The sequence below is a fragment of the Pagrus major genome, chromosome 15, assembly GCF_040436345.1.
Source record: "Pagrus major chromosome 15, Pma_NU_1.0".
Taxonomy (NCBI): domain Eukaryota; kingdom Metazoa; phylum Chordata; class Actinopteri; order Spariformes; family Sparidae; genus Pagrus; species Pagrus major.
The window spans coordinates 19431607-19458733 of record NC_133229.1 but is presented as its reverse complement, the minus strand read 5'-3'; the positions used below and the strand labels follow the sequence as shown (position 1 = coordinate 19458733).

Below are 27127 nucleotides of genomic sequence, written 5' to 3'. Positions count from 1 at the left end.
CAGAGAGTTTCCCTCCTACTGCATAGTAAACTGGCAGTGAGCCATGAAAACAGCAGCAGAGTTTACTCAGATTCACTGAAAAAGGTGCAACTCTTAGTGTCTTAAGAGTTTTTTCAAAAAAATGTGAATGAAAGAAAAATTGGCCAGAAAAACATTTTCACCTGAAGTCAAATAGTTAAAACTGGTACGCTGCTGCACAAATTCACTTCATCTGAAGTTAGAATCTTGTCTCTATTTACAGAGAAATAGCATCCACATGCACATTTTCTCTGTGCTTTTATTTTGTAATATTTTCAACACATAGGCTACCTATGTATCTGTTTTGGTGCAGCATAGATATTTTTATAAAGTCATGGATGTACAAAGAATAATCTTGAGTGTCCTACAGTTTATAAAGTACAATTTAGGGAGTTTATTACCAGAAGAAGAAAAAAATGTCGATAAAGAGAAGAAGGCAGAGAATGAGACAGTCGTCAAAGAGAGAGAATTAAAAAAAAAAAAAAAAAACGTGCTGTCAGTGCAAAGTCAATAAAGAGGTAAATAAAGTGTGTGTGGACTTACATCAGGCTGCAGCCGGTCTCCGCTCCTCTGTGTCACCGCTTCATGACTGTAAACACTCTGAAGGAGCCCCGCAACGACTGGAGGCAAGAGGAGGAGGAGGAGGAGGAGGAGGAGGAAGAGGAGGAGGAGGAAGAGGAGGAGGAAGTCACCAAGTAGACTTTCTACACAAACGCCAAATGTGTCTTTACAGTATCTCTGCTCCTTTGTTTTACTTTATGACGTTTCTTTATTGCGACATTTTTTTTATAATAACCTCGTCATGTATATTGTTTTATCTCCGGTGGTAAAGATAACGAGTGACCTATTCATCATAATACCCCCAAAAACCGACGTCGGTGTGTCTGGAGGATTTGGTTTTGACATTTAAAGCAGTTATAATATTCGTTGTATGGCGGCCCAAAAGTGACAAAAAGGCACTTGAGAGCCATTTTTCACAATTTGAAAGCTGTAGTTAACATTCCTCCCCACCCCTTTTCAAACATGTAATTAGACTTGCCTGTTTTCATATGCACTATTCTTTTGTTGGTTTGTTTGTTTATGGAAAATGTACATGTTCGAAATAAAGATTTCAATCAACAATATATTTTTTAAAAAGATGTCGATGTTTCTGGAGGATTTGTTTCTGACTTATACGGCAGTTATAATATTCGTGGTACGGAGGCCCAAAAGTGACAAAAAGGCTCTTGAAAGCCTTTTGTCACAATTTAAAAGCAGTACGTCTTCTACCGTTTATTTTTCTGATAAGTTACATGTGTTAATCACTTGATAATCTATTTTTAAATAAGTGTCAGACAAGTCATAGATCAGCCATTCACAATTTTAAAGCGGTGTATCTTCTGGAGCCCAGCCAAAATTTTAATCACCACTCTGATCAACACCAGACTAAGATTATGTATTTTCCTCCCTTGTTTCATCAGTTCTTATTACTTTTTAAAGTAAATATTTGATCATATATATTTTATTGTAATTTTTAACTTAATTACAAAATTTAACATTAGAAATTAAAAATGTTTATTTATTTATTGGAAATGACCTCTAGCGTCCCACCTGCAGTACCTTCATGGCCCACCAGTGGGCCTCGGCAAGATAAAATGTTATTTCCATAAACAGTGCGGTCCCTAAAGGGGAATGAGGATACAGGACCTTGGAGTCCCTGGCTGGTTGTATTGTTTGTAAATGGTGAGCTCACGTTCTTGCACATGCATGCTCACAAACGTTTAGGACCATGGCTGCGGCTTCAGAGACGGACAGAGAGTAGAAAACAAAGAGAAAAAGGAAAGTGATGGACAAGCAGGAAGCTATATTTAATGCCTACCAGCCAAAGCTGCTGCTGCAATTTTACTTGTTTTATGTTTCATGAGTTCTGATTACTCATAAAAGCAAATATTTGATCATGACCTCTAGCAGCCGACCTGCAGTACCTTCATGTGTAGACCATGGCCCACACTTTGGGAATCCCTGGACTACATAAATAAATGGGACAACCTACCTTTAACTTTAGACTGTTGGAAAAACAAAAGAAACCCTTTCAATTAGGTTACAAACAGATTTTACTTAACAGTAAAATAATAATCCATAGTTTATTTCCAAGGAGCTGCCCAGCAAACAAATTTCAGACGTTTGTTTCAACCTTCTTCGAGGGCTCGGCTGTATGTTTTTTGGTAAACCTTCATAATAAAAATCATGAAGAAATGGTAAATTTGTAGTTGATTAAAGATAATGAGATATTGAGATGCTTTATAAACCATTCATTGAGCAAGTGACTTACGCAAAAATTCACCTACAGTTGACGTAAAAGATTAAATTAGCTATAGAGACTGAAATTGTTTTTTTGCACCAGGCTGTAAACATGTTTATTTCTGTTGTGAAGTCAGGCATTTTAACATGAGGTCTGATGGGGATGGACTCACTTTTGGAGCCAGCCTCAAGTGACCATTTGAGGAATTGCAGTTTTTGGTACTTCTGCATTTGCTTAATGTCTCAGCCCCTGAGATAAGAGAGAAGAGAGAGGTCAGAGCTGAATGATTGTATAACAGACCTAAAAAGATAACACAAGATAAAGAGAGGGAAGAAATGGGATGTAACGTGAGTCTAAAGGAAAGATTAAAAAAAAAAAAACACACACACACACACACACATTCCTTCTTGACTGGACCTCACTACTCACACCCACAACATCTAAAAAGGTGTTTTCTTTTAGTTTCCTATTGTTTTTAAAACTTCACTATCTTATCGCAACTTAGTCTAACGGTTACATGAGCACGAAGTTACACTGTGATCTACCATAAAAAGGGTTAGCCACCTTCAACTTTGCACACACTGATTTGCGCAAAATATTGTTTACATAAATAGTATATGAATATATACATATAAAAAAAGTTTTTTTTAAATTTAAAAGTTCACTTAATGTTAAATCCTTTTAAGGAAATGCCTCTTTTCATCTATTTTTAGTCCTTCTGTTTGTTTATCTTCTTTCTTTATCAGTACAGTTGAGTAAAGAAACATCCAGAACACACATATATCATCCAGTTTTAGTTTAATTCCTTTAGAAAAAAAAAATCTCTTCACTTCAGTACATACGCATTGCACAAGGCAGGGAGCCGTTTATTTTTTTAAATTGTCATTTTTTTGTCATTTTTTAACCCTTTCCGTTTTCAAACCAGAGTTAAGAGCAGCAGCAAAACTGACGCCAACAACCAGCACTGGGCTTCCCAAAAATGTCACACTCAAGTCCAGATCATAGAGGAGCTGATGTGAACGACCGGCACTGAAATCCAGCAGACAGAAAACACCTGGACTTCCATTCAGAGTGAGTATGACTAACATGGTTATTCTCTAAATCAAAGTAAAATGGGCAAAAATGGCGACATTAATGAAAAAATCTAATCTGTGCCAGAAATTTATGAAAATCACAGAAAAACATCTATAATTGTGTTAAATCCTAATGAGGAAATCTCATCAATCATAAACCACAAAGACGTTAACAAGTATTTGTTTGTGAATACTCTAATTTGGCCCAGTTATTGTTGGAAAAAGACGACAGTTGTTTGTCTCAATGCGTCTTCTGTCTGCATTTGGATTGTAAATTAAGTGCCGAGTCGTGTTTGGGAAACCTGACCCTGAACAGTTGAAACAACTTCATCAACAGACAGATTGCTGGTGTAGAATATATCATATTAATATTATTTACAAAATCTCTGTACAATCAAATACACAAGGGTGAAAAGGTCCATCCTGCTGGTCAAGCATTTCAGAGGACAGTTTAAAGGTCGGACGTGTTCACACAACAGGATGTTCAACCAGATTAAGAACCACTGAGGGAAAATTTAGCAAATGGGGGTGAAAAACGTTCCACAAGCAACAAGGTGTTTACAGTTTAACGTCTATCCTAAACTAACAGGATTAAAGATACAAATGAACATCATCACATTACTTTTATGTACTGCATGTTTCAATGACCTTTTAGCATGATTAGGTCACACAGATCACATGCTTCAAACGCACATTTTGGTGCAAAATTCGGCCAAAAACATCCTGTTGCGAGCATCCACCTTAAATAGTGTTAACATTTAATCAGCAGGACAAACTTCAGGAGGAGAAACTCTCTCCATCAAGATTCAAACAGGATTTCTACGAGGGGGAAATCTAACGGGGTTGCATATTTTTAAAAAACATTTACAAACAAATCAACTCTGGTAGCATTAGAGAGGAGGTGAGGGCGTTAAAGAAATCCACGATGAGTTACTGCATAGCCTGTTGGTTAGATTACACTATGGATGACGTAAGCCAAAGCTCTCTACAGTACTGAGAAACACATACTGATCGGAGTACAGGTGGTCCTAGTCGGAGATGAACCACAGTGTTAGTGAGGCTCAAACCCCAAACTCTAAAATCACAACTCAGACTGTTATCAAAGCAGACAAACAGCCACATTGTTGACTCATGAGAGCAGGAAATTCACTGCTTAAAAGATAATTTATATAAATTCTTGCTTCATACTGTATCTGTTGTAGTAACACTTTTAAAAAATGTCAACCGAATACTTTCAAGTGTTAAAAATTTGGATTTTGGAGTCAGAAACACTGAAGGTCCATACTTACTACAAGTACCTGATACTCTCATGAAAGTCTGTAACTTCAGCTTGGAACAGTTTTTAAGATTAGTTATGTGTGAAAATCATGTTCTAACTTGTACTTAAACATAAAGGTACAAAAGTATCAGCTTTAAAACACGTCACCTATGTTAATGCAGAGACCGACACATCAGCTTACAGATGTTCCCATTTATGTCTTCATTAATTTTTTTCCCAATAAAATAGGTACTGACTCAGCTTGGGCGATATAAAATTTGTTATCATGATAGTGCCCCGCCCAAATTTGCGGCGTTGCCCTGTTTGGTTAACACCTGCTTACGGCAAAGACGACATGTAGCCTCATTCAAATCTCTCAACTCGCCATTTTCTCCTACTTTAAACCCGAAATACTACCAAATTGGTGAGCATGCGTTCAATTCAATAAAAAAGCTCCTTCTACCTTGGTTCTCCAGGTTCTGCAGGACATTGATGATGTGTTTTAAAGCTAGACCGCTTTTATAAATGCTGACAATCACAACATGTTTGAAAAGGCTTCTTCAGTCTGACAGAGGATGACAGTAGGGATTTTCCATTTCTACAAACAATCACACTGGTTCTTTTGTGCCAACCAAAAACAATCAAACCATGAAAAGAAAGTCAGTACAATGGTATTTTCAAATCACGTGGGAAAAACACATTAATGCACATTGTTATTTACTACTGGCCACAAAAAAAAGAAAGAAAACAAAACAAAGCTGAATAACAATCATAAAAGGACACACCTTTTAAAAATGTTCCCAAACCGTTGCCCAAAAACATAATGAAAAGAAAAGTTGGGAAACTGTATTCCTGTTCTTACATTGAATGATCTGTAAAACCGAACATTGCAGCTTTTCCAATAATCTAATTTGATATCAAAACTATTGAGGCGGTAGTGGAAGTTAATGTTCACTTGGTACATGCAGGTGAGTTCTGAATGCCGAACAGCCTGTTAGCTTCATTTAATTTGTTACAGTACAATGACAGAAAAAAAAAACAAACAAACACAGAGAGCAAGAGTGAAACCATGAACCTTACAATAACAGTTCAGCAGGTAAGAAATTAAATCACACAGGAAAGTGAAGGGCACAAACATGGTGTAACCACAGTGAAGGCAACCAATGAGGGTTTTCAGATGAAAGGAAGGGGTGGCACGAGATAACCAACAGCTGACAGGTCGAGGCCACTATTATCATCCAAACATGATTTGGACCAAGGCAAATAAAAATACATAACAGAACAAAACACAACCAAGAAGAATATCTGGAAACTCCGAAACACTACGAGTCAAATAGTGTTTCACCACAGTTTTCCTTTGAACACTTGCGCAAGTGCTGACATCTGGATTATTACAGCCAATAGAGAGTTAATGATGTCTTTTACACTCAACAGCAGAAAATACTAATTTTTAACTTTCAGTATGTGAGCTACAGAGAATTCACTCTGTACAAAAGAGATTATTCTGTTACCTGATGATCTATATTCACAGCAAAACTTTTTAAATGTTAGTGTGGATAAAAACATCAACTTCCTAATAACCATGTGGCCTATAATCCAACTGTCCTTTTACACAAATTAACTGAAGAAAAACAGGACTGTACGGCAGCAAACATGTTGTTTGTCGGGGTCAAAGTGTAGTCCACGAGTACGTTAGACGGCCACTTGACTTCGTCGATAAGACGTTCACAAAACAATCCACTAGCTGAGGATTTAACCCTTGTTATTTCACTTAAATATATCAGGCTCAGAAACACATGAAATTAACCCGTCCCGATAGTGTTGGTAGCGGTGATTTGGAGGTATTGTTACAAGAGAGATGGAGGTCAATTACACGAAGATCAGCTCCAAAAAGGAAAGGAGCACATAAAGGCATGTAGACAGTTGTAGTTAATCTATGAAGCAGTGGACGGTGGAGAGTGCACAGTCCAGCTTTATAGTTCAGCTGCTTTGACATTAAACAGAGATGGAAGGCTGTAAAGGTCCAGGCTGGGAGGAAACTACACACTGACACTTGTGGTCCATGTTTCTCCAGAACAGCTATGATCTAAGCCTCTTTACAGTTTTACAGCTAGGATGAGGTGTGAACGTAATTTACAATTCCAACTCCCCAATTTAATTGCAGATCAGGTAAGATTCCTCATTTTCAGCTGCAGCTGCAACCTTTAAGGATATCTACTGAAACATGGTGGTTTGACATCTGGGACAGCTAGTTTGGGGTAAACTCAAGCCTACATTCTCTTTAGTCTGTGCCCCAACAGGGTAATTAATTCTCCTACCTAACATTAGTGAAAGTGTTGTTATTAATGAGATATGAAAGCATTAAACCTGCATTTTACATCAATAAGTGATGCAGAGTTTTCTACCCAGAAGTTATTGTAAACAAACACTGTGATTCAGTCTCGAAGGTATCTTTCTAATAAAATGTTCTCATGGTTTGTGACTACAAAGTGGGGGGAATAAAACTTTTACTATCCAGCAGCACTTAGGGCGTGCACAATAAATAGGGCTGGGTATTGATAAAAAATAAAATTGACACCGAGACCTTGACTTCGATTCCAGATCCTGAACGATACCAGATACAAATTCTATGAAATCTGTTCTAACAAAAGATTATTTTACATATACACGTGTTTTTTCCTGCATGACTCGTGACAGCCGATCACCAGACCTGCCGCCGATGAGATGAACTTTCAGTATTGAAATTTGGTATCAAATGACAAGACAATTATTGAAGATAGATACCCAGCCCGAACACGACTGCACCGACAGTAAAATACACAGTCTAATCTGCAAAATTGATTCTGCCGCAAGTACATTTTTACAAGAGGGGTGACTCTTCTTAAAAGCATCTTGGTCCATCTTTATAATGCCAGGATTCATATGGAGATAACTTAATCTCAACCTGCGTTATCTTGGCCTGAACTCAACATCCAAACAAGGCAACAGGGTGGCAAAGGAGCTAGAGGGTGAGGAAACAGGCATCCACCCTGCTGAAGTGTCCTTGAGCTAGACACTGACAGACAGGGAAGGGCGGGAGAAAATGAAAAGATGATTAAAAAAAACAAAAAAAAACATCCAATAGTATTTCACAAATTACAAACACAGGTCAGACTGAACTGCAGTTGTAGTGTTGCTAGTCAACAGAAATCAGATACAGCTGTAGCGCCATCTGTTGGAAGACAGTCTCTTGGTCCCATCATCTAACACTAAACTCACTAAACACTGCATGCGTGGCAATATGGTGTTGTTATTGTTGTTTACATGTACTGTAGGCAGACGGAGGAAAGACAAACAAAAAGCAAAGGCCATGTGGAGCAGCAGAAAGAAGTAAAGACTGTTTCTGTGTCCCATCTGAGCTGAAGGAGGCAAGAGTCTCAAAAGGGTTTGGCTTCAGTGCACTCCTTAGAAGACTGGAGCATGGTGGGCAACTTCTTGTGCAACAAAACACCTCTAAAACTTACTGCCTCCACTGCTTTCCAACTGCAGTTTGGAGCTGTCTGACCACTACGTGTAGTCTAAAGCTTCAGCTACAGCAGGAGCCATTGGTAATATAATGATGACTCTGTGGTCACAGGATTTTCTTTAATCCCTGGTGGTAAAATCTACTAATTCAAGAGTAACTTCCTTTCTGTGCAGACGTCCCATCTCAGAGAGCTGTTGCACAAACAGTCGCCCGGGCAGCACAGCCTCCAGGACGTAACGCTACAGTAGCTATTCACACAAACACACACACAGTAACGAAAAACACTAAAATACTCTGTCTCTGTGCTTCCCCACACAGGACTGATTACAGGAATCAACCGCAGTGATTACAGGAAACCATAAATTAAAGATTACAATATTAAAACCTCTATGATAGGGGGGCTCTGTTGGGGAGATTTAGGAGATGAATGTTAGAGGTTATCATTATTTACAAGAGTTAAATTATTAAAATGGCTTTTCTCAGTTTCTGTGTCTCTCTCTTAGTGTTCCTTTAGCAGTCTCTGTGAACAAGACTTTTCAGCAGCGTCAAAGGGTTGATGACGTCACAGCTTCGAGAGTTGATGACATCACAGCGCTCAGGGGTGTATGACATAGTCTTGTTGAGGGGTTGATGATGTCACGACATGGTTTCCTTCACGGGTCCTCTGTTGTCTTGAGCAGCTCCATCAGCGCACCGACAGCCCCGAAATAACCCTGTTGCAAACACACACACACACACACTCGTGTTTTACACTGATGTATGTCGTACAACAGAAAAGGAAAAAGGACTCGTATCCCGTTTTTCGTTTTGACTGATTGTAGGTGCTGTGCTCATGAATGGAAATTGGGAATTACAATAACAGTGCTATTTTTCAGTTCAGATTTTGCCGTAGGTCTTTTTGTAATGACCTGGAAGGCACCATGATCTCTAGGCTACGTCTGTGCGTGAGGTGATCTCAAAGTTCTGAAGTCCTCATCATGTCTTTAGATGAATATTCTGAGTTCTATCTATCTATCTATCTATCTATCTATCTATCTATCTATCTATCTATCTATCTATCTATCTATCTATCGAGTCCTTTTCCATTTTCTGATTTTGAAGCGAAATTTGGGAAACGAGTCATTTTCCGTTTTTCGACTTCAAAACAGAAGTCGAATGGCCGCAAAGTACACGGACCCAAGTGCTCACCTCGTGTTCCAGGAAGAGCGCTCTGAGTTGTCCTTTTGACCAGAAGTCCATGGCGTAGGCTAGCAGCTTTGTGGACACTGTGTTGATACGAAGGAAGTTCCCAACAAACACCACACGCTCGATTTTCTGACGAGAAGAGAAACATAAAGGAAATTAGAGAAATCAGGCACAATTATATGTGTGATAACTACGTATGTCACATAAAACAACAATAACAACTATTTATTTGAAAATATAAAAGGCTGGGATGCTGTTGTTCCTGATTTGCACCAAGCCAGGGGCCGTTGTTACATGTTATTCTCCATTTTTCTCTCCCCCTTTTTCTTGTCATCTCTCTAACTCTATTAAAAGGCATAAAATCCCCCCAAAAATACTGGCCAAGAAAAAAGACAAATTATTATTTAGACAAAACACACAGCAAACAAAGTTATACATTAATTGGACTGCTTGCATATAAATCAACAAGTGCTTGACAGATAAATTCATATTTGATCTCAAGCAGCAACTATGATCGAAAATGCGACATCTATTCCAAACCATACGGTGGTGCTGGAGAGCTGGTAAACTGGCTAACAGTAGATCCACTATGGAAAAGATCTACTGACTTACCTCAGTGTAATTAACAATCAAATGCCGATTATATCCAGTGTTATAACAACAACTAGCTTTTTACAAGTTTTCAAAACTGTGACAAAGCCAGAATAATTCCTACAACTGCTAAATACGGCAAAAACAGAAATCATGTTGAAAGACTAGTCTCTGTATGTTTAAGAATGGATTGTGTTGATCTAATATTTGTCATAAGTCCTGCAAAATTACAAGAAAACAGCCACAGTGGTTAGTGGATGTTGGGGAAAGTAAACAAGTAAACCACTGTGACCAGAAATATGAGAATGTTTTTCTGCTGTTAGGAAGACTTTTAGTAACAGAGGTTATCTTCATGCTGTAAACTGCATTATGTAATTTGATAATAATACACTTGGAACAAGGTGAGTGTGCGTGTGTGTGTTTACACGTGTTAAAGCTTGGCTAGACCAGTACACTGATATGCCTATACTATAACGGCCATAATACAGGACTTGTTGATAACCAATTATCAGGTCATCTAGCACTGATAGGATGGAGGTTCCTTACTGTCCAGAAACAGAGGAAAACACTGGGAGAAAATACTTTTTTCTTGTGTAATTGTGTAATTATTTGTTAGACTGCTCAGTGATGATGTAATTATTTACTTAAAGATAAAACACATCTCAGTTTCTTTACCAAAGAGCAGGTATGATGGGTCACTTGTTCTTGGAAGTCTTTCAGAGGAGAATTTTAGTGTCTACATTTTATCCCTAAAACCATAAAAGGGAAACACTTTACTACATCAACAATGAGGATAATTAAAATCAAAACCAGACCAATTGGTGAATCCCGTGCAAAATCATTAATATATGCCCTCAATCCCTATGGCCGGTGGACATGTGTGCACGTCTTCGCTGCAGCTCTGTGTGCAGTGATAGCCCTGTACAATGCTGCTTGATCGCCATGCCACAAGGCAACACTGTAAAGAAGCTCACAGCACACAGAAAGACTCCAGGCTGATCCCTCACTCCGGAGAATAACAAGTTTGAGTTTGACTGCTGCCACTGAAAAACTTTCAAATAAATCAAGCTTTAGCTTCATTCAACAATTTATTCCTTCAATTTAGCCATTAAACTACTATTTTATTAGACTAACCTACCTTTTATCTGTTTGTTTTGTTTTTGTGATACACTTGACTGGTTTCACTGTGGCTGCCAATTCGCACCTATAATCCCATAACTGCCTGCAAGTTCACAGTTGACTATTTGAAACTTGTCGCCTAAAGTGAGCTGAGGGGAAATTGAGGGACATTCAAAAAATCAGTGTGTTTCAACATAATGTGTGATATTTTTGCTTCTTAAAACTGTGCAGTACAGTTAGCAAAACAGTTATTATGTAATCTCTAACAATTAACTCATTCTACAAACTTGAGTAGAAATAAAGCAGAGACAGAAATTGATTCATTTACGTGTGTGTGTTGTAAGTATTTCAACACCGACATGTGCTAAAGGATCATACTCCAGTTCAGGCAACCTATAATCGCTCATGTGTTTGTAGAAGTATTACATAAACTAGCGTGGCTGTGTGGATATTAAGTTTGATGATAGTGATCAGGATCCTGTGTGTGGATGTGTGGATGTGTGCGTGTACCTCGTTGACAGCACACATCCGTGCTATGGATCCTATGTTATTAGTGATGGTGACCAGTGTGGCTCTGGCCAGGTCTTCCTTACTGATGCTGTCTCGCTTCTCTTTGCTCATCATGTGACCAAAACTATAAACAAAAAACAAAAAAAAACAGACCATATAAAACACAAAATATTAATATAATCTGTCATTTAACATATACAACACTATTCAGGGTTGATGAACTCTTAACAAGTTAAATGATAACAGAGCATTGTCAGAATGTCACAATAACCTCTGAACAACAGTAAACAAGGGCTGTTTGTCAATGTGTGTGTGTGTGTGTGTGTGTGTGTGTGTGTGTTTCAATAACTGACAGAAAGGAACACCATAAGAAGATTATAATCTGATAAAATGTTTTTCACTTTATGGATCAACCTTTGAACACAGAGCAGCAACTTTACTGTACACATAATAAACCCAGATTAGCAAGTAAAGATCTGAGTGTTTGAGTAGCTGGTGTGTATTATGTCATACACCAGGCTGGTGTGTGTTTTTTTTATGTCTGTTATGGACTGTGTGTGTCTGTGCAGCCATACATTAATTCTGAGCATGAAACGGCTGTTAAAACCCTGTTAAGTCATTTGGAAATAAATCGTTGCTTTAAACTAATTGAGCTGGTTGCGAGATGATTTTATCAACTTCACGTGATTAGTTTATTAATTTGCATTTAATTAGTTAAAGCTAGTTATTTTAGAAGCACTTTTTATTGTATTTGTAAAATATCTCTTAACATCCTGACAGCAATCAATGAATCAAATGCTCCGACAAAAAAAGCTCTGTGGCTGTGACAGGCCTCTAATAGGCCCATCCAATCATTTAGTTCGGTCAATATAAAACGTTTAGCCTTTTGCTTGTCTCTTGCTTGCCCGCGCACATTCTGTCCACACACTTATTGCACATTAACCAAGTCCTCTACAGAGTTAAGTGCAGATATATATTTCAAAGCTGTTAGAACTGTAGAGAAACTGCTGCCAAAATCGTCACACTCACCTGGATGCCACAGCTGAACCCTGTAGGCCGAAGCGCTCGTAGTCTCCTCCGTAGATATCTTTCACCAGTTTATCCACGTTGGTAGAGTCGCCCTTGCTGGCCATTTCCAATGCCTCCTCGAATGTCTCGCAGCCTGTCAGCAGACAGCATAGGCCCAGGAATGTACCACCTCCCAGACTGAAAGAGGAAAGAGTCAAAGATGGAGTGTGAGGAAGACGATAATGGAGAGAATGAGGAAGACAGGAATAAACAGGGAAAGATCTACATCTGTCCGGCTCTAAAATGTCTAAAATTAGTTTCATAAATAAACTAAATTCTGATCACAAGGAGGCTTGTTCAATTGTTCAATAACATTAAATGTAAATGTAAAACAAGTCTAGGTGGGACTTTCATTTATTTTTGAACAGTTCATATCTAATCACAATCTAGTCCTACTGTTATGTAAGTACGAAAAGGTACACAGGGTGATTATAGATAAAGAACGGCTGGAATTCAAACCACTGACTCTATTGGGTGGGTCTACTGACACTACCTTCAGGTGTTCAGCCACCTTCACATTTTTCACATATTCAATCTTGCAAAACAGGTTCAAGTTCCAAACTTGTAGATTTATTAGAACATACCAATTCAGTCTCAGTATTGTTTCTGAGGTTTGAACTACTTATAACATTGTGCATAATAGTTCACCAGGCTGTATCCCCAAAATTAACATTTTTTTCAGTCCATCTTGATTTAACAGTCAGGTTATACAAGTAACAGAATATAAGCCTTTGTAAATGGTGTATTGTTTTTACTGTTACACATGATAATGATCTGTCAAAAAGGTTGGACCCTGTTACATGTTGTTTTTTGTTCTGCTTGTGGAGAACTTGAAGAAGCAGTCTTGCTCAGCTTATTTTGTAATTTGCCCTCATGCAAGAACCACTAACACTGATTTCTCCTTAAGTTGCACATACGAGTGATGCAAGATATTTCGAAGGAAATTTACATGTACCAGAACTGACGTGCAAGTCAAGTACCGATAGTAAAACGCTTGTTTCACTTAAGACTTGTAATGCCTTGATCTGAGAGAACTTGACACTGAAATGAATTTAAAAAAAAACTTAATGCAAAGGCTGTAATATTCTCTCATATAATATCTCTGAGTCTATCACGTCCTCTTGACTGCCTCTATTATGAGTCATGGACTGTGCTGCTTTAGAAAGACATTTTAAGTAAATCGTTCCTGCTTTTTGTCTGTTACAGTACCGCTCTGCTCTGATGACATGTCGTTGACAGCTGTACCATTAATATTTTTTCAATGTTTTATATTTTTTCAACTTTTTATCTTATTTCTGTCTGATTTCTGTAGTATGAAAGTCTTCTTTTAACTCTTTGATAACATGAAACCTGCCCACAAACAGAGCCGAACAGGCAGCCTTATATGGCGATTAAAGAGGCGTTGATTATGCCAATGATGAAATGTCATGAAATGGCACTTCATTATTAAGTTATTATTAGGTGCCAAACATCAGCCTGAAACAAGCAATTTTGTCTGGTTTAGAGAGTTTGCTTAGTCTGAGTTGAAACAAGCCTCTCAGAGAGTAAGTTCTACAACAACAATACAAAAATGCTTTTCTCTCCACCTCACCTGGTCCCTGTCACCCGTTTGTAGTTGTCCTCCGAGTACACGGCCAGTATAGAGACCCCAGAGCCGATGTTGACCAGCAGCATGGGGAAAGGGTTGTCCAGGGTGCAGGGCTTCTTCACACAGCTCTGTGTGTCTGAGGGGTTCTGGAAGTAGTAGCACTCTGGATGTCCATTGAAGCCCACCCGGTCGACGTACAGCAGGCCACGGATCAGGCAGTCCAGCTCGTCGAGCTTCAGCAGCTCCAGGTCGGCCATCTGCAGCACAAAGGGAAGAGGGTTTTAATACCGAGAGGATGCTATATCAGTTCAACTCTAAGAGGGGTTTTAAACGTTCAAGATAACTTAAACTAAAAGATTATCATATTCTTTGGAAGCGTCAATTTGTCATGTTTATGAAGGTAAATGATTCACAAAGCACTTAAAGACTGAAGTGTGCGTCAGGTTTTGCTTCAGCTTACTTCATGCTGCAGTGACTAGGGAGTGTTCATTGATCTTACTGCACTGCAGAAAGGGTCAATGAACTCAGGTAAACAGTCAGTGAGCTTTAAAATGCACCTACTTCAAAATCATGTTTAGGAGCCACTGCATGCATGGAAAGCTCAATCAACTCAAAGACATCAAGACAGCTCTATGACGAATGATACTACATTTTCTTTGGTCATACACTCACCGTTCTGAAGTCGTTCTCGAACTTGTATGCACCGCCTCCGGTGGCACAGAGTGTAGTGTGGAGGCTGGAGAAGTTCTTGTCGTGACCCATCTGGATGAAACGAGGCATTGCCTGTGTTGGGAAGCGGATGAAGTGCAGGTTCCCCGTCCTGCCGCACATGGTCAGGTTCCTCAGCTCCAGGTGGACATCACGGACACCTGTTTTACCTGAGTGAGAGAGGAAGGAACGATATTTTACAATAGAGGATAGTCATGTTAGTTTAGGAACTGCAAACACACTCTACTTAAACCCTTAAAACAACTCATCATTCTAATGCAATAAACTATAAAATATTTCCTGGTAACTTCTTGTGACATGTCCTTGACCTGACCTTTCCTACACACGTGAGTAAACACACTCAAGTATTTGGGTGTGACCACATATGTGTATGTGTGTGTGTGTGTGTAGACCTACCATAGGCCACGTTTGAGGTGAGGTATCGGCGGATGGACTTGAGGTTTTCTACTTCCTCCTGTTCTTCCTCTGCAGTTATGTCGACTGGCTCAAAGTACACCAACTTCACCAAGGTGCCACCGATGTCCATACCAAACCAAGGGAAGGCTGGAGAGGGGAATGAAAAAATGATTAACCTCTTTACTTTTAAAAACAACACATATTACAGATCAAATTGACAAAACATAATTCACTGTATAATGTAGCTGAGATTAAAGAGAGGTGCCATTAACCTAACAACCAACAGACATATAGACATAGACAATATAAATAAATATAAACTATTACTTTTATTGCAATTGGTGTGCATTAGTCTCTAAACTCATTTTTGTTTTCCTAATGTACCTATATCACTTCTAAGCACTTTTAATAGCATTTTGATTTGTTTAAAAGGTCCTATAAAAATAAAGTTTGATTGATTGATAATTGATGACTACACATAACCTAATTGAATATAGCATCGTAAACTGTTTTCCACTAGTGTCCAATAGAAAAATGACTAACCACAGAACTAATTGCCATCTAAATTATAAATAACCATTAATTGCAGCCCTAGACTGGAGTCTCTGCCAACAATGACAACCAAAGATCAACCTGTAGCACCTGTCTGATATAAATAGCTCCAACCCAGCATCATACATGCACCTCTTGATATTAACAGTTAACTGTGCTGCACAGACAGGAGTGGAGAGAGGAAACACTGGTCTGGATAGTTAGCAGGGTAGAACATTGAGTTCAGCACAAAAAAAAAATCTTCCAGCAGAACTGGCCAGAAAAAAAAGAGCCACAGTCGCCATGGAAACAGACACCCTCCCCCCTCCATCATCTCCTCTTCTCTCCATCTCTCATACACTCTCCTCCTTCGCCTATTTTCTCTTTCACTTTGCTTTTCCCCCTCGTCTCTCAGCCTCTATCACGTCCTCATACACTCTCGTCTTTCTTTCTTTCTTTCTTTCTTCTTTCTCCGACTCTCTGTCAACACCAACTGCATCACTCTCTCTCATTTGGTTTCTCCTGCTCCTCTTCCTCTTCTTCTTCCTCTTTGCTTGCTTCTTGTCTCTCGATCAATTTAATTCAATTTAAGAAAGACTTACGGGATGGAAGAGAACTGATACTGCAAGACGTTTTAAATGCACCGCAAAGCAACTCCTATACTTAATTAAAAGGTACATCAGCCTTTCTCAATTTTCCAATTAAATTCAGGGGGCTTTTTTTGTGCTTTGTAATTAGATCTGATTGGTTGATTAATCAATTGAAAGATAAAAAATTGGTAAGCATTTTGATTGTATCAGTTATTTATGAAGCAAAAATTACAAACATTTACTAGTTTCAGCTTTACCATTATGATGATGTGCTTCTTTTCTCTGTTTCACATCATTGTAAAATATATACTGAACCAAACAATACCCCAATAAACTGTATTTTATTTTGACAGACGGATATTTTCTCTTCCGGCTGTGCATATTTTGCTATTTTTAGAAGCTACCTGCATTGATCCACTTCTTTTGGTCATGCAGGTCAACAAATACCTGGTTCGACAGTCAGTGACAGAATGTTTTTTACTTATAACAGACATGGTCAAACAAGGAGGTCACTCAAGGCCAAATCAGAGAGAGCTTCTTGTTATGCTTTTAGTCTGTGAAACGTTAATGTTTTACATCTGTTAGATAATACAGAGGTGAGGAAAGAACGACAAGGAATGACAATCAGTGTGTCTTATTGTTTGGAACAATAAAAAACCCTGTGTGACTGTTGAAGACATGCTCACTAAAACATTATGTTGTTGTTGTGGAAACAACAGCATTCAACAAAAGAATGTGTTCAATCCAAATATTCAGCGCATGAAGAAGGGCCAGCCCACTGAGATACAAGAGACTGAAAACCCTTGTGCTTCATATACATAATATACACAACCTTAACCTCCTTTCTCATGCCGGAGAAATAACTTTTTATACTTCCGTCTGTAATAATTACAGACCAAACTGGAAAAAAGATTCTGGACTTCTGGACTGAACTTTGGTGTCTGACTGTCTGACCGATTTAGACCTCTAACTCTAAGTTCGATTACATGGTAATAAGACATTTGGTTGTTGGTAATTCAATACATTTTGGGTTTTTGTCTTGAAAAGAATTAACCCGATATATTCCATTACTACATGTCCATTTGTGTGTTTGATGTTCAGTGGTCTGTTGAGACAAAACCGGACATTCAAACTCTTTAGATGTTTAGATGAAAATTTAAGTGTGGTGATAAATGATGATTAAATTCAATCTGTCATATGACTGGTCGTTTGATTGATTCATTGTTTAACCTCTAAGGAAGTTAAACACTAGTGAAACACTTAACTTTGGGATTTGTGGGCTATAGAAATGCATATGTTGGGTGATTTTTCAACCTGTTCCTGGTACTGTCTGAGCCTTCATTGGCCTTGAATGACTATCAGGAGATGTGACTGTTTCACAACAGACTGTTAAAGGGAACTGAATGATTCTGTCTGGCTTATTGAGCCAAAGTCCACTTTGAGTTTACAGCCAAATTTGATCCTGAGATTGGGTGAAACACGTGTAAACATGTATTTTATGCCTTTGTTAGCTTGTCATGATGTTAGCATCTAACATGTAACTAGGGCTGGGCAATTTGGACCAAAATTCTATGCAATTTCAGGCTGCATGGCGATACGCAATATATAAATGTCAGCATTTTCTATGAAGTGGGCTAAATGTTTAGTTTTAAGTTGTTCTTTTCTACAAGGTTTGCATTATATTTTACAGAGTGCCTGACAACATAATAAAATCCAATTCATGATCCCAGAAATGGCACCTCATTAACCTAATTTTTGTGCTGAAATTGTGTGCATTATATGCTCAAGTGTTCATGCTACTCTGTGCAACCTCTAGTTGATGCTACCACACTGCTGCTGCTGTTACCTGCTGATGCTACAATTACTACCTCTACACCTGCTACAGAGGTTGGTGTTTGGTTACCTTTAGCAGGAGTCACCTCTCACCTGCTTTAATGTTTGGTTGACTTTTTGTTACAGTCCCCTCTCACCTACTGACCTTTTTGATATCTGTAAACATGAACTGAGAAGTATAGATTTTGCAGTAATCTCTCCGGAAAATTCACTTAGGTCAGATAAACTGCTCTGAACTGTGTTTGTTGCAAACATAGCTGTGAAAATAGACTTTCTTTATTAACAACTTAATCTTTTTCTATGTGTTTTCAGGTACAATATACATTTGTTCCCAGCTGGCATCAACCTTGAAGCCACAAGAGGTAAAAGCTTTACAACAAGCACCAAAGCTGAGGCAGAACTGTGTAAAGCTGTAAACAGAAATATGATCTCCTTCTCTGATATAATGAAAAGTGTCAGTCCAAGCCGAGGCAACACTGTTAGAGGCCAGCCAAGGTACATGACGTTGTCTGCCTCAAGTGACAATCACATTTTCCTCCACAGCCTCAGCCAATAACCTCTATCAACCAGCAGGTGACATTATCTGAATAAACATCACAATACCACAAATAAGGGAAAAGTCTTAAATATATAAATAGATAAATATTATGCTGATATTTTGTGTTGCTAGGATACAGTATTTGGAGTCAATGCTAATGCTATAACCTCAGATTGAGCCTTTTAAGTGCCAGGAAACTGAACACTTTCTGTTTCTCTTTTCATAGAATTTAATGCTGTTAGAGGAAACTCCTCAAATTGTGCTTACTTTAATAGGCCAATAGTAATAAGGAACACATCTATTCACTAAGTGAGGAAAATATTTCTATGTCATCAACCATGTAATAAATGATTACAACAAACTGAAATGTCAAGTATTGCAATAAATCTGCTACCACACTGACACAAAATACGACAGAAGATGTTGCACAAACGTATTGACATTGACCTTTTGTTTCTTGGAGACAACAGTTTTCTATCTACAAGCTAAAGTTCTGACCTTTACCTAAACCCTAACCAGGTGACTAACTTTAAATGCCTTGTGGATGAATGCTTTTGCTTAAGCGCCCTGAAAATGGCCATCAATAAGCCAAAATCTATATTGTCCCAAATTGTGGGCAGCAGGAAAATGGGTATGTGATGACATTTATGTAATGCAGATGGAAGAATTCATTGGGCTTTACTGTCATTACTGCGAGTATAAAGACATTTTTCCCTTCTATTGGGGGATGGGAACCATTTTTTTTCAAACTGACAAAACCAAAGTTAATCTTCTCCCAACAGCCAGGCAGAGCTGCAACTTGTCAACTGTTAAAGACTAGACTATTTTGAGGCAATCCACTATGTTCAGGGACTTAGCACTTACTGCTATAATTAATCAAAAATGCGTCTACAAAGCAAAACAACTGTCTTTTTGGCATTTGTTGACACTGGATCAGTTTTAAATGTGTGAGGGAGTAGTTTTATTCAGTCTGTGGGAGTAATGAACAAGAAGGAGCTGTTAAATGAAGAGCTGTAGGCAACAGGCTGCACACTTCCACTTCTCAGTGAGGTAACCAACTCCTTTTCCTTGGGTTCCTTATTAGCATTGGGTTAAACTCTGAAATATTGCCAAACAGGCTTTTCACTTTGACTTTCCTCCTCCATCATCTTGTCAGTCAACTGTCCAAACTCTCCTCACGTAATAAGTGAAATGGGGCTCCTGCTACCCTGCTGAAACTCTGCTGCTAGCACAGAGTTGAAGCCTGCAGCAGTTTGAAACTATAGTGAAGGCAGAAAGCCTACTCAGAGCTAAACCAATTTAGTTAACCAAAAAACTTTTTTTAGCCACCTATTTTGATAATCAATTAATCTGGTTTGAGATTTTTTTTGGGTCAATATTCTCTGATTCCAGCTCTTTAAATGGGGATATATTCTGATTTCTTTACTCCTCTACGACAGGAAACTGAATGTCTTTGTGTTATGGACAAAACAAGACATTTGAGGACATCAGCATAGGCTTTCTTCATGTACCTGTGGTATAATCACTGAGCTTGTGTCTATACCAGAGGTGTCCTCTGAATCTGCGGAGTAATTTGTCAGGCTTTGTCATTAGTCTCTGTGACATTTACTGACTGCATTCCCCCCTGATGATTATCGTGTGCAGCAGAAAAACAACACACACTGGCAACAGCATTGATCCATGATGCCAGGGGAAACATTACTGCTTCACTGTGGTCTGGCTGTGATGTCAAGACATATGGCTGCATTGAATGAAGAGACAACAGAGGAATACAATGTTCTGGCCTACATTCTTTCTGTCATTCATTTACTGGAGCCCTGTGGCTAAATTTACACATACATCTTCAACAAAAACCCAGGAACTATAATGCAGCGGCCTTTTAGCGATTCCATGACCGGGGCATTTAAATCCCCCACAACCATGAAGTGTCGCTGCTCAAAGAATATTACTAAAACAAAAGAAAAGGTTGCTCAACCCTCAACTTTCCCATCATAAATGTAAAATTTATCCCAAAATCAAATATCCCTCTTTTCCTGCATGTGTTCTTTAGTCCTTAGTGGTGCCCACTAATCCACAGTCATCATGCTCACGCACTGTGTCCAGCCAAAGGTCAGTGTGCCAAGGAGCAGGTTCGGGTTGAGCAAGAGTGATTTGTTTCCATGTAGTTGAAAGGTCTCTGACCAAACACAACTCTACCTTCGTCACGTGGTAGGTACAGTATATGTGTGTGTGTACAGTATGACTTGAACGACAAAGACGAGAAGTCTTATTGTTTAGATTTCTCAGGGATTATCAGCTACTACCGTTTCTATTCAATTTTCCTTTGCTTAACCTTTAATCTCAGGTTTCACAGACAGGTTAGGTGTGTGTGAGTGTGAGTGTGTGTGTGTGTGTGTGTGTGTGTGTACGTAGAGAGCACAGGACAAAAACAACCCTTGCATAGCATGCTTGTATGATAAGACAAGGAAATACATCAGCGGGCACCTGAACACTGTGTGTGTAGCAGATATAATAACATACACTCATTACCAATCAGAACATCACAGGATGTTTTGTCCTGTTATTCTTATCATTGATTTAATGTTATTATCTATCACTGTTGTTATCCATCAACTTCTCTGTGCATCCTTCTTAACAAATATCATCCTGATATTTATGACAGTGCTAATCGTCTACTACTCACAGGACTATAGCTGTAAGTACTTCCACTGTTGCTGCTTTTATAACCTACATCTTTTAGTACAATATGTACGACTACAGTAGACTTAATACAATTAGTTAATTGATCGAATAGTGAATTAACGGAAAAGAAATCAGCAACTATTTCTATAAATCATTTTAGTGATTTTTCAAGTAAAAATACCAATTATTCCCTTGTTTCAGGTTACCCAGTGAGAATATTTGCTGCTTGTTTTTGTCTGTTATATGATAGTAAACTAAATTAAGGCTACAATTAACAATTATTTTCATGATTAATCAATCTGCCAATAATTTTTGCAATTAATCCATAAATGTTTTGGTCAATAAGATGTCAGAAAATGGTACCAAAAGATGGTCATCACAGTTCCATTAAGTTCAAGATGATACAACACTTCACTACCATTCCCTCGATTTCCATCAAATACAAGGATTACTGCTATCACAACCACTACTGTAATGCAACAGCTGAATCAAATACATGAATACCAACTACTAGTATCGGTACTGCATCTACTACTAATAATAAAGGCTTCATCTGAATGAATTTCAGGTGAACATGCAGATTACTGAGCTTCAGGAAATCTTTTTTTTTATATATCTGGCAAAACAAACAGAAAATGTGGCTGCTATCTTTCCAAAATCAGATTGAAGAGACAAGGACAGAAGTCTTTTTTGATTTTTTGAAATGCTAAACAAATGTAGGCTTATACACAGTTTCAGACAGAAGTAAGAGTTTCAGTTGTTTTTTTCGGGTGTGCCCTTACTGAACACTCGTTATTCACAATACATCTGCAACAGAGGATGGTAGAACACTGACTTGACCTTTGGCAGACCTTTTTGTTAAACTTCTATACCTTTATGGGAGTTATTCTTTTACTACATTTACACACACAAGTAACACGACATTCAGTGTTTCAACTCTTCCATGATTATCAATAGCTAAACCAGACAGTGGACCTTATTGTCTTTTCTAGGACTGCCAATCAAATTTACCCCTACTGCCCCACCCCACAAAAAACACTTTGTACCTGCAGCCAACGCCTAGTCTCAACATCAGTCTTCATGTAATCTCTCCCTACAGAGATTCCAAGTAAATAATTCTTCCTACATCCTGTTATCTGTGACAAAATGTGAATTTTAGTCAAAACACTGAGTCACACAATATTGTGAAGACCAAACATTGGAGGCTGTGCATCAAACTGACTATGCTGCTGCACATGCACGTAATTCCTTGATATAAGCAAATGCTTGCCATGAAAATAAAAGAGAAAGTTTCTTCCAATTTCTTTCACTGTTGTTGTTCTAATTACTTCCCTGTGAGCCCACCCTCCTATTCTGTCCACTACTGACCGCACCCATACGACCACATATACTATGACTTAACAGTAATTGCCAAGTTGTCCACAAAAGAGTTTCGGCGAAACAGGGGGATTAAGGTGGGAAACGGAATATGTTCTGTGCATTAAACTTAGCACATGAATGTTTGCCTGGAAATTAACAAATCGCCACTGTGTTGCGTTCAAATGTTGTCATCTAAATCACTAACCCCAGCACTAAACAAGACACATACAGTAGGTCCATCACTTATTTATCTTTTTACACTATATTATCACTAAAAGAACTTGAAAGCACATTGTCAATTGACCCAACCAAACCAAAACATCAATTCTAAATATTTGTCCAAACTCAGCCCGGCCTGTCATGCCCTGAAAGGTTTGTGTTGGTTATTCATGCACTAGCTGGGACACAAGAAGTCAGTCACAGTTGGGGTTGCTGAGGGGTCGGTCTATGTAATGACGTCATAGTAAATGGTGCACTACATTCATGTTTTTTGTAATAATTTGAATGGCGAGGATAACATGTATGTTATTGTTATTAATAAGAATTTACAACAACTTCAGAACATTTTGCACTACATCAGATGGCTAACTTGAATACCAACATATTAAAGGTTAAAGCAGCCACATCAACTACAGTCAACAACAGCAAAGAGATGAAGAGGGAGAGAAATTTTCCAGACTTCCTTAAAAAAAAAAAAAAAAAATTTAAAAAGCACTCAATTTTGTGAGCTGTTGAGTTATGAGAAACTTTATAAAATTTGTGAGCGCTTGTTTCTGACAAATTGCAGCAGAAGTGGCCAAGTGGCTTCTGGTGTAAACAAAGGAGTACTACAGTCAGTGTTATCCAGAACTAGCCCTTATCCTACACCACCTCAAACACTGAGTAGAAAAAAACTATCTGGGGACAAAAGTAAAAAATCACACCCCTGAGGGGAAAACATTCCACGGTCGGATCCTCGGTGGGGAAAAGCTTAGAGGGTTATCCGGGTTTATCAGGACGGCTGGCTTCCATCCAAGGATAACTCAGCCACAAGCAGAGGAGCTCTGAACGGACATTTCAAAGTTTACTGATGAGATGTCCCCTGAATTACGTAATTTAGGCCAATTCTAGTGCAGAAGGGCCTCTCTCTTTCAGGCTACTAGGCATCACAGCAAATAACTGATGCATTAGGTTCAGCTGTCTGTTCACTGCAACATCACACTTCTCCAGTAACTTTTCCATCCTTTTTAATCAAATTATACACCCCTTTATGCTACATGAAAGACTGTCAGTTTTGTGTACAGTTTTCTCCTGATTTCCCCACTTCCTGACTCATTTATTTAGCTTTTCATCACTTAAGTGCATCATCTCACATACTGCACATACTGTACATCTACAGCAGTGTCAACATGTCTTAACTACCAAAAGAAATTCTTGTACATTTTAGCACATGTTGATTCTGTTTTATCTTTTTGTGTTACATATTTAGTTTGTTTCAAAGAATAAGCCACTGATAGCAAAACTAAACATCCTTTGTCTTCCAGTCAAAAGAGATAGCCAACGCTTAAGTTAATGTTGAATGCATTTCCATGAATGTACTTCTGATTATGGGTTGGTGATATGCAATAACAGTCAACACAACATTATCACAAAAGTGATGCTGCTATATTTATTTAAACACATCAAAAGGTTGAACTGATGCTTGTCACATCGAGTCAAAGGATTTATTCGTGCTTCGCTGAATAAAATCTTATAGTTTAAAGAAGATATATGTCTACTCTCATTTATCTTAAGCCTCGCACTGGGATAGATTTAGTAAGGGCTTAAAATGTTGTTCATTTTTAAGTCAATATGAGACTTCTGTCAAGATCATATGGCGAGACAGTGAAATGTTTCACTGAACTATTGACCTGCTCTGCTTGACTGATGCTGCAATGTGTAGGCTGGTTCTCGCTGGTGACAGTTAAGAAATTTCCCAGAATGCAGAAACCAAAATGATGATGTCCCAACCCTTTCTCCCTTCTGTCTCTGTCTCTCCCTAACACAATTACTGATAGATGTATGGAACGCTGACCTAATGACTTAGCAACAAGGGCCCTAACCTGAAGCTAGTCTCTGCAAACATTTGCAAGAATGAAAAACAAGTTTTACCATGGCAGCCACACTCAGTCACAACAAATCCTGGGGATTTGACTGAACAGCCTCAAACAGGAGCTGAGAGGTGAAGTTTCAGTGAAATTCACTGCAATGGACAGCCAAATAGCTGACTGCAAAAAACATTTCTATGTATGTTTCAAATGTGCAACATTCTCACTATGAGGATAATGAATGATTTGTCTTCATACCCCAACACCAAGTTATAAAATTAGACTTTTAAACCACCCTTAAAGACAAATAATTAGCAAAGACATAAACCCATTCACACTTACCAGGTTTCTTTTCACTTATAAGCTTCATAGTGAGGCAAGATATCAGCTCACAGGTGTTTTTTAAAAACAAAACAACAAAAATATTATGAAACAAGCTTGTGGGATGAAAGCTAAGAAGGCCTCTGTCAGTCGTGGATATCTGAAGAGACTTCACACAGCGACGAAAACGACACTTTTCTACATTCTGCTGTAAAACTCCAAAGTTTCCTGGATGATCTTTACTCACATCATCCGAACTACTCGGTAAATAAGGGGGCGGTGCCCCGGCACATTCAACCTTCCTACTGAGGACAAGAGTCGGGCGCTGATTGGCCGAGGAAAGCCAGGCCCACTTATCAGGAGCTTTTTCACCACCGGGAACCGACCAATCACAGCGCAACAAATGCAACCTGAGGGTTCATACAAACAAGAGGGGGTCTCCCTGACGACGGCAGGCTTGGAGATTGGACAGATCTGCCAGAGACACTGACCAGCTAATCTAATCAAAATGAGGAGACGTGAAGTGACAGGATTGTGATGCAAAACACACATTAACCACCAAGTTAATAAACACGCAGTGAGAGGTGACTACACGCGGGTTGTCAGTGGTTGTTGCTGTCTCATTGCGACACGGCATGGTTGTGCAAACCCCGGCTGATCGCTACTGCACAGCAAAGATTAGCAGTCATCAGAGTTGCTTGTCACTAAAAACAAATCTCACCGCTTCCACCACTGATTTGCAGAAAAGAATCAGGTCGGACAATGTGCATAATTCAACGATTGCACAAATAGGTTTGTTTTTACACTTACGGGGTCTGCTCCGTCTCACCGACTCCGTCCTCCTCCGTAGCCTGCACCTCTTGGCCGGGGACCCGTTGCACTCCGCATCTTCCCCACGGTGCAGATGATGCATGTTCTCAAACGTGCCGCTGTTGGGACCGCCGGTGCTCGACCCGAATGCACTGCCGCTGCAGCAGCTGCCGTTAGCGGCCACAGCGACGTGGCCGTGAAATCCCCTCTGGCTCTGGCCGTTGTTGACATGAAAGGGTCCCGACGCTCCTTTCTTGTCCATCATTGACTTGGCTTTATCCATGGCAGCAGCTAGCCTAGCCTAGCCTAGCTTAGTTTAGCATCTGCGGCGAAGGCGAATGTAAAAAGCCCGGCTGTTAGCTAGCTAGCTAGCTATGAGAAACCCGACTACCTTAGCTTAGCTAGCTAATGTCAGTTAGCTCCAGCTGCTTGCAAGCTATTGAGACGTTAGACGTTACCCTCCCTCGTAATTTAACGTGTTTTACCTCGAAATATCAAGCTCGAATTTGACGTGAAATTGTAATTTAGTGCAATATAAAATGGAAACACGAACAGTCGCTAAAATACACTGTTTCCTTTGAGGTCACTCGCGGTCATTTCCCCACATTGAGATTCTGGCAGGCGCAGCGGCAGCCGGTGTGTGAGTGTGTGTATGTGTGTTGGTGGACGGCTACGTCACACCAGCAGCTCTTCAGCCGAGGCCCGAACCCGTTCACCTCCTCCGACCGGTTTTTCTCTCCTCTCTCTCCCTCTGCAGCAAAAATACACTGTAATTCTACACGAATACACAGAGAAAAATGCAGGAAAAAACTCGTCCTGTGTCGCCTGAACTGAGACAACGAGCCGCGGTTTGGCTCCCCGCTGGATTATTGAAGTGTAAACAGACGCACACAGCGCCGGTCCGTGCAGCTGTGGGTGCTTTATTTATAAAAGTGGCTGTTCGCTGTCATCCTCATTCCCCGCAGTCCTCCCCACACGTGATGATGCTGCCAGTCAATAACGTGTCAGTAACGCAGATGAACTGTGGTAACACTGGAGTTGCGTGCAGAAGCATCGGCAGCTATAGACTATATAGC

At 39.2% G+C, this 27127-nt stretch overlaps 1 protein-coding gene across 2 annotated transcripts; it reads right to left on the bottom strand.

Annotated features, from left to right (window-relative positions):
- Nucleotides 1–3080: 3080 nt before the first annotated feature.
- Nucleotides 3081–26864, bottom strand: pank1a (pantothenate kinase 1a). 2 transcript variants are annotated; one of them, XM_073482127.1, is made up of 8 exons: nucleotides 26052–26864; nucleotides 15322–15468; nucleotides 14869–15074; nucleotides 14200–14453; nucleotides 12570–12746; nucleotides 11541–11664; nucleotides 9324–9449; nucleotides 3081–8848 (listed from the first exon to the last, which is right to left on the bottom strand). In XM_073482127.1, exons 1-8 carry the CDS (start codon nucleotides 26332–26334, stop codon nucleotides 8789–8791), a joined length of 1377 nt encoding a protein of 458 aa, XP_073338228.1. In that variant the 5' UTR covers nucleotides 26335–26864; the 3' UTR covers nucleotides 3081–8788. The 2 variants fall into 2 exon arrangements, with proteins under 2 accessions (XP_073338228.1, XP_073338227.1); XM_073482126.1 differs by lacking the exon at nucleotides 26052–26864 and adding an exon at nucleotides 25263–25457.
- Between the last annotated feature and the right edge of the window lie 263 nt (nucleotides 26865–27127).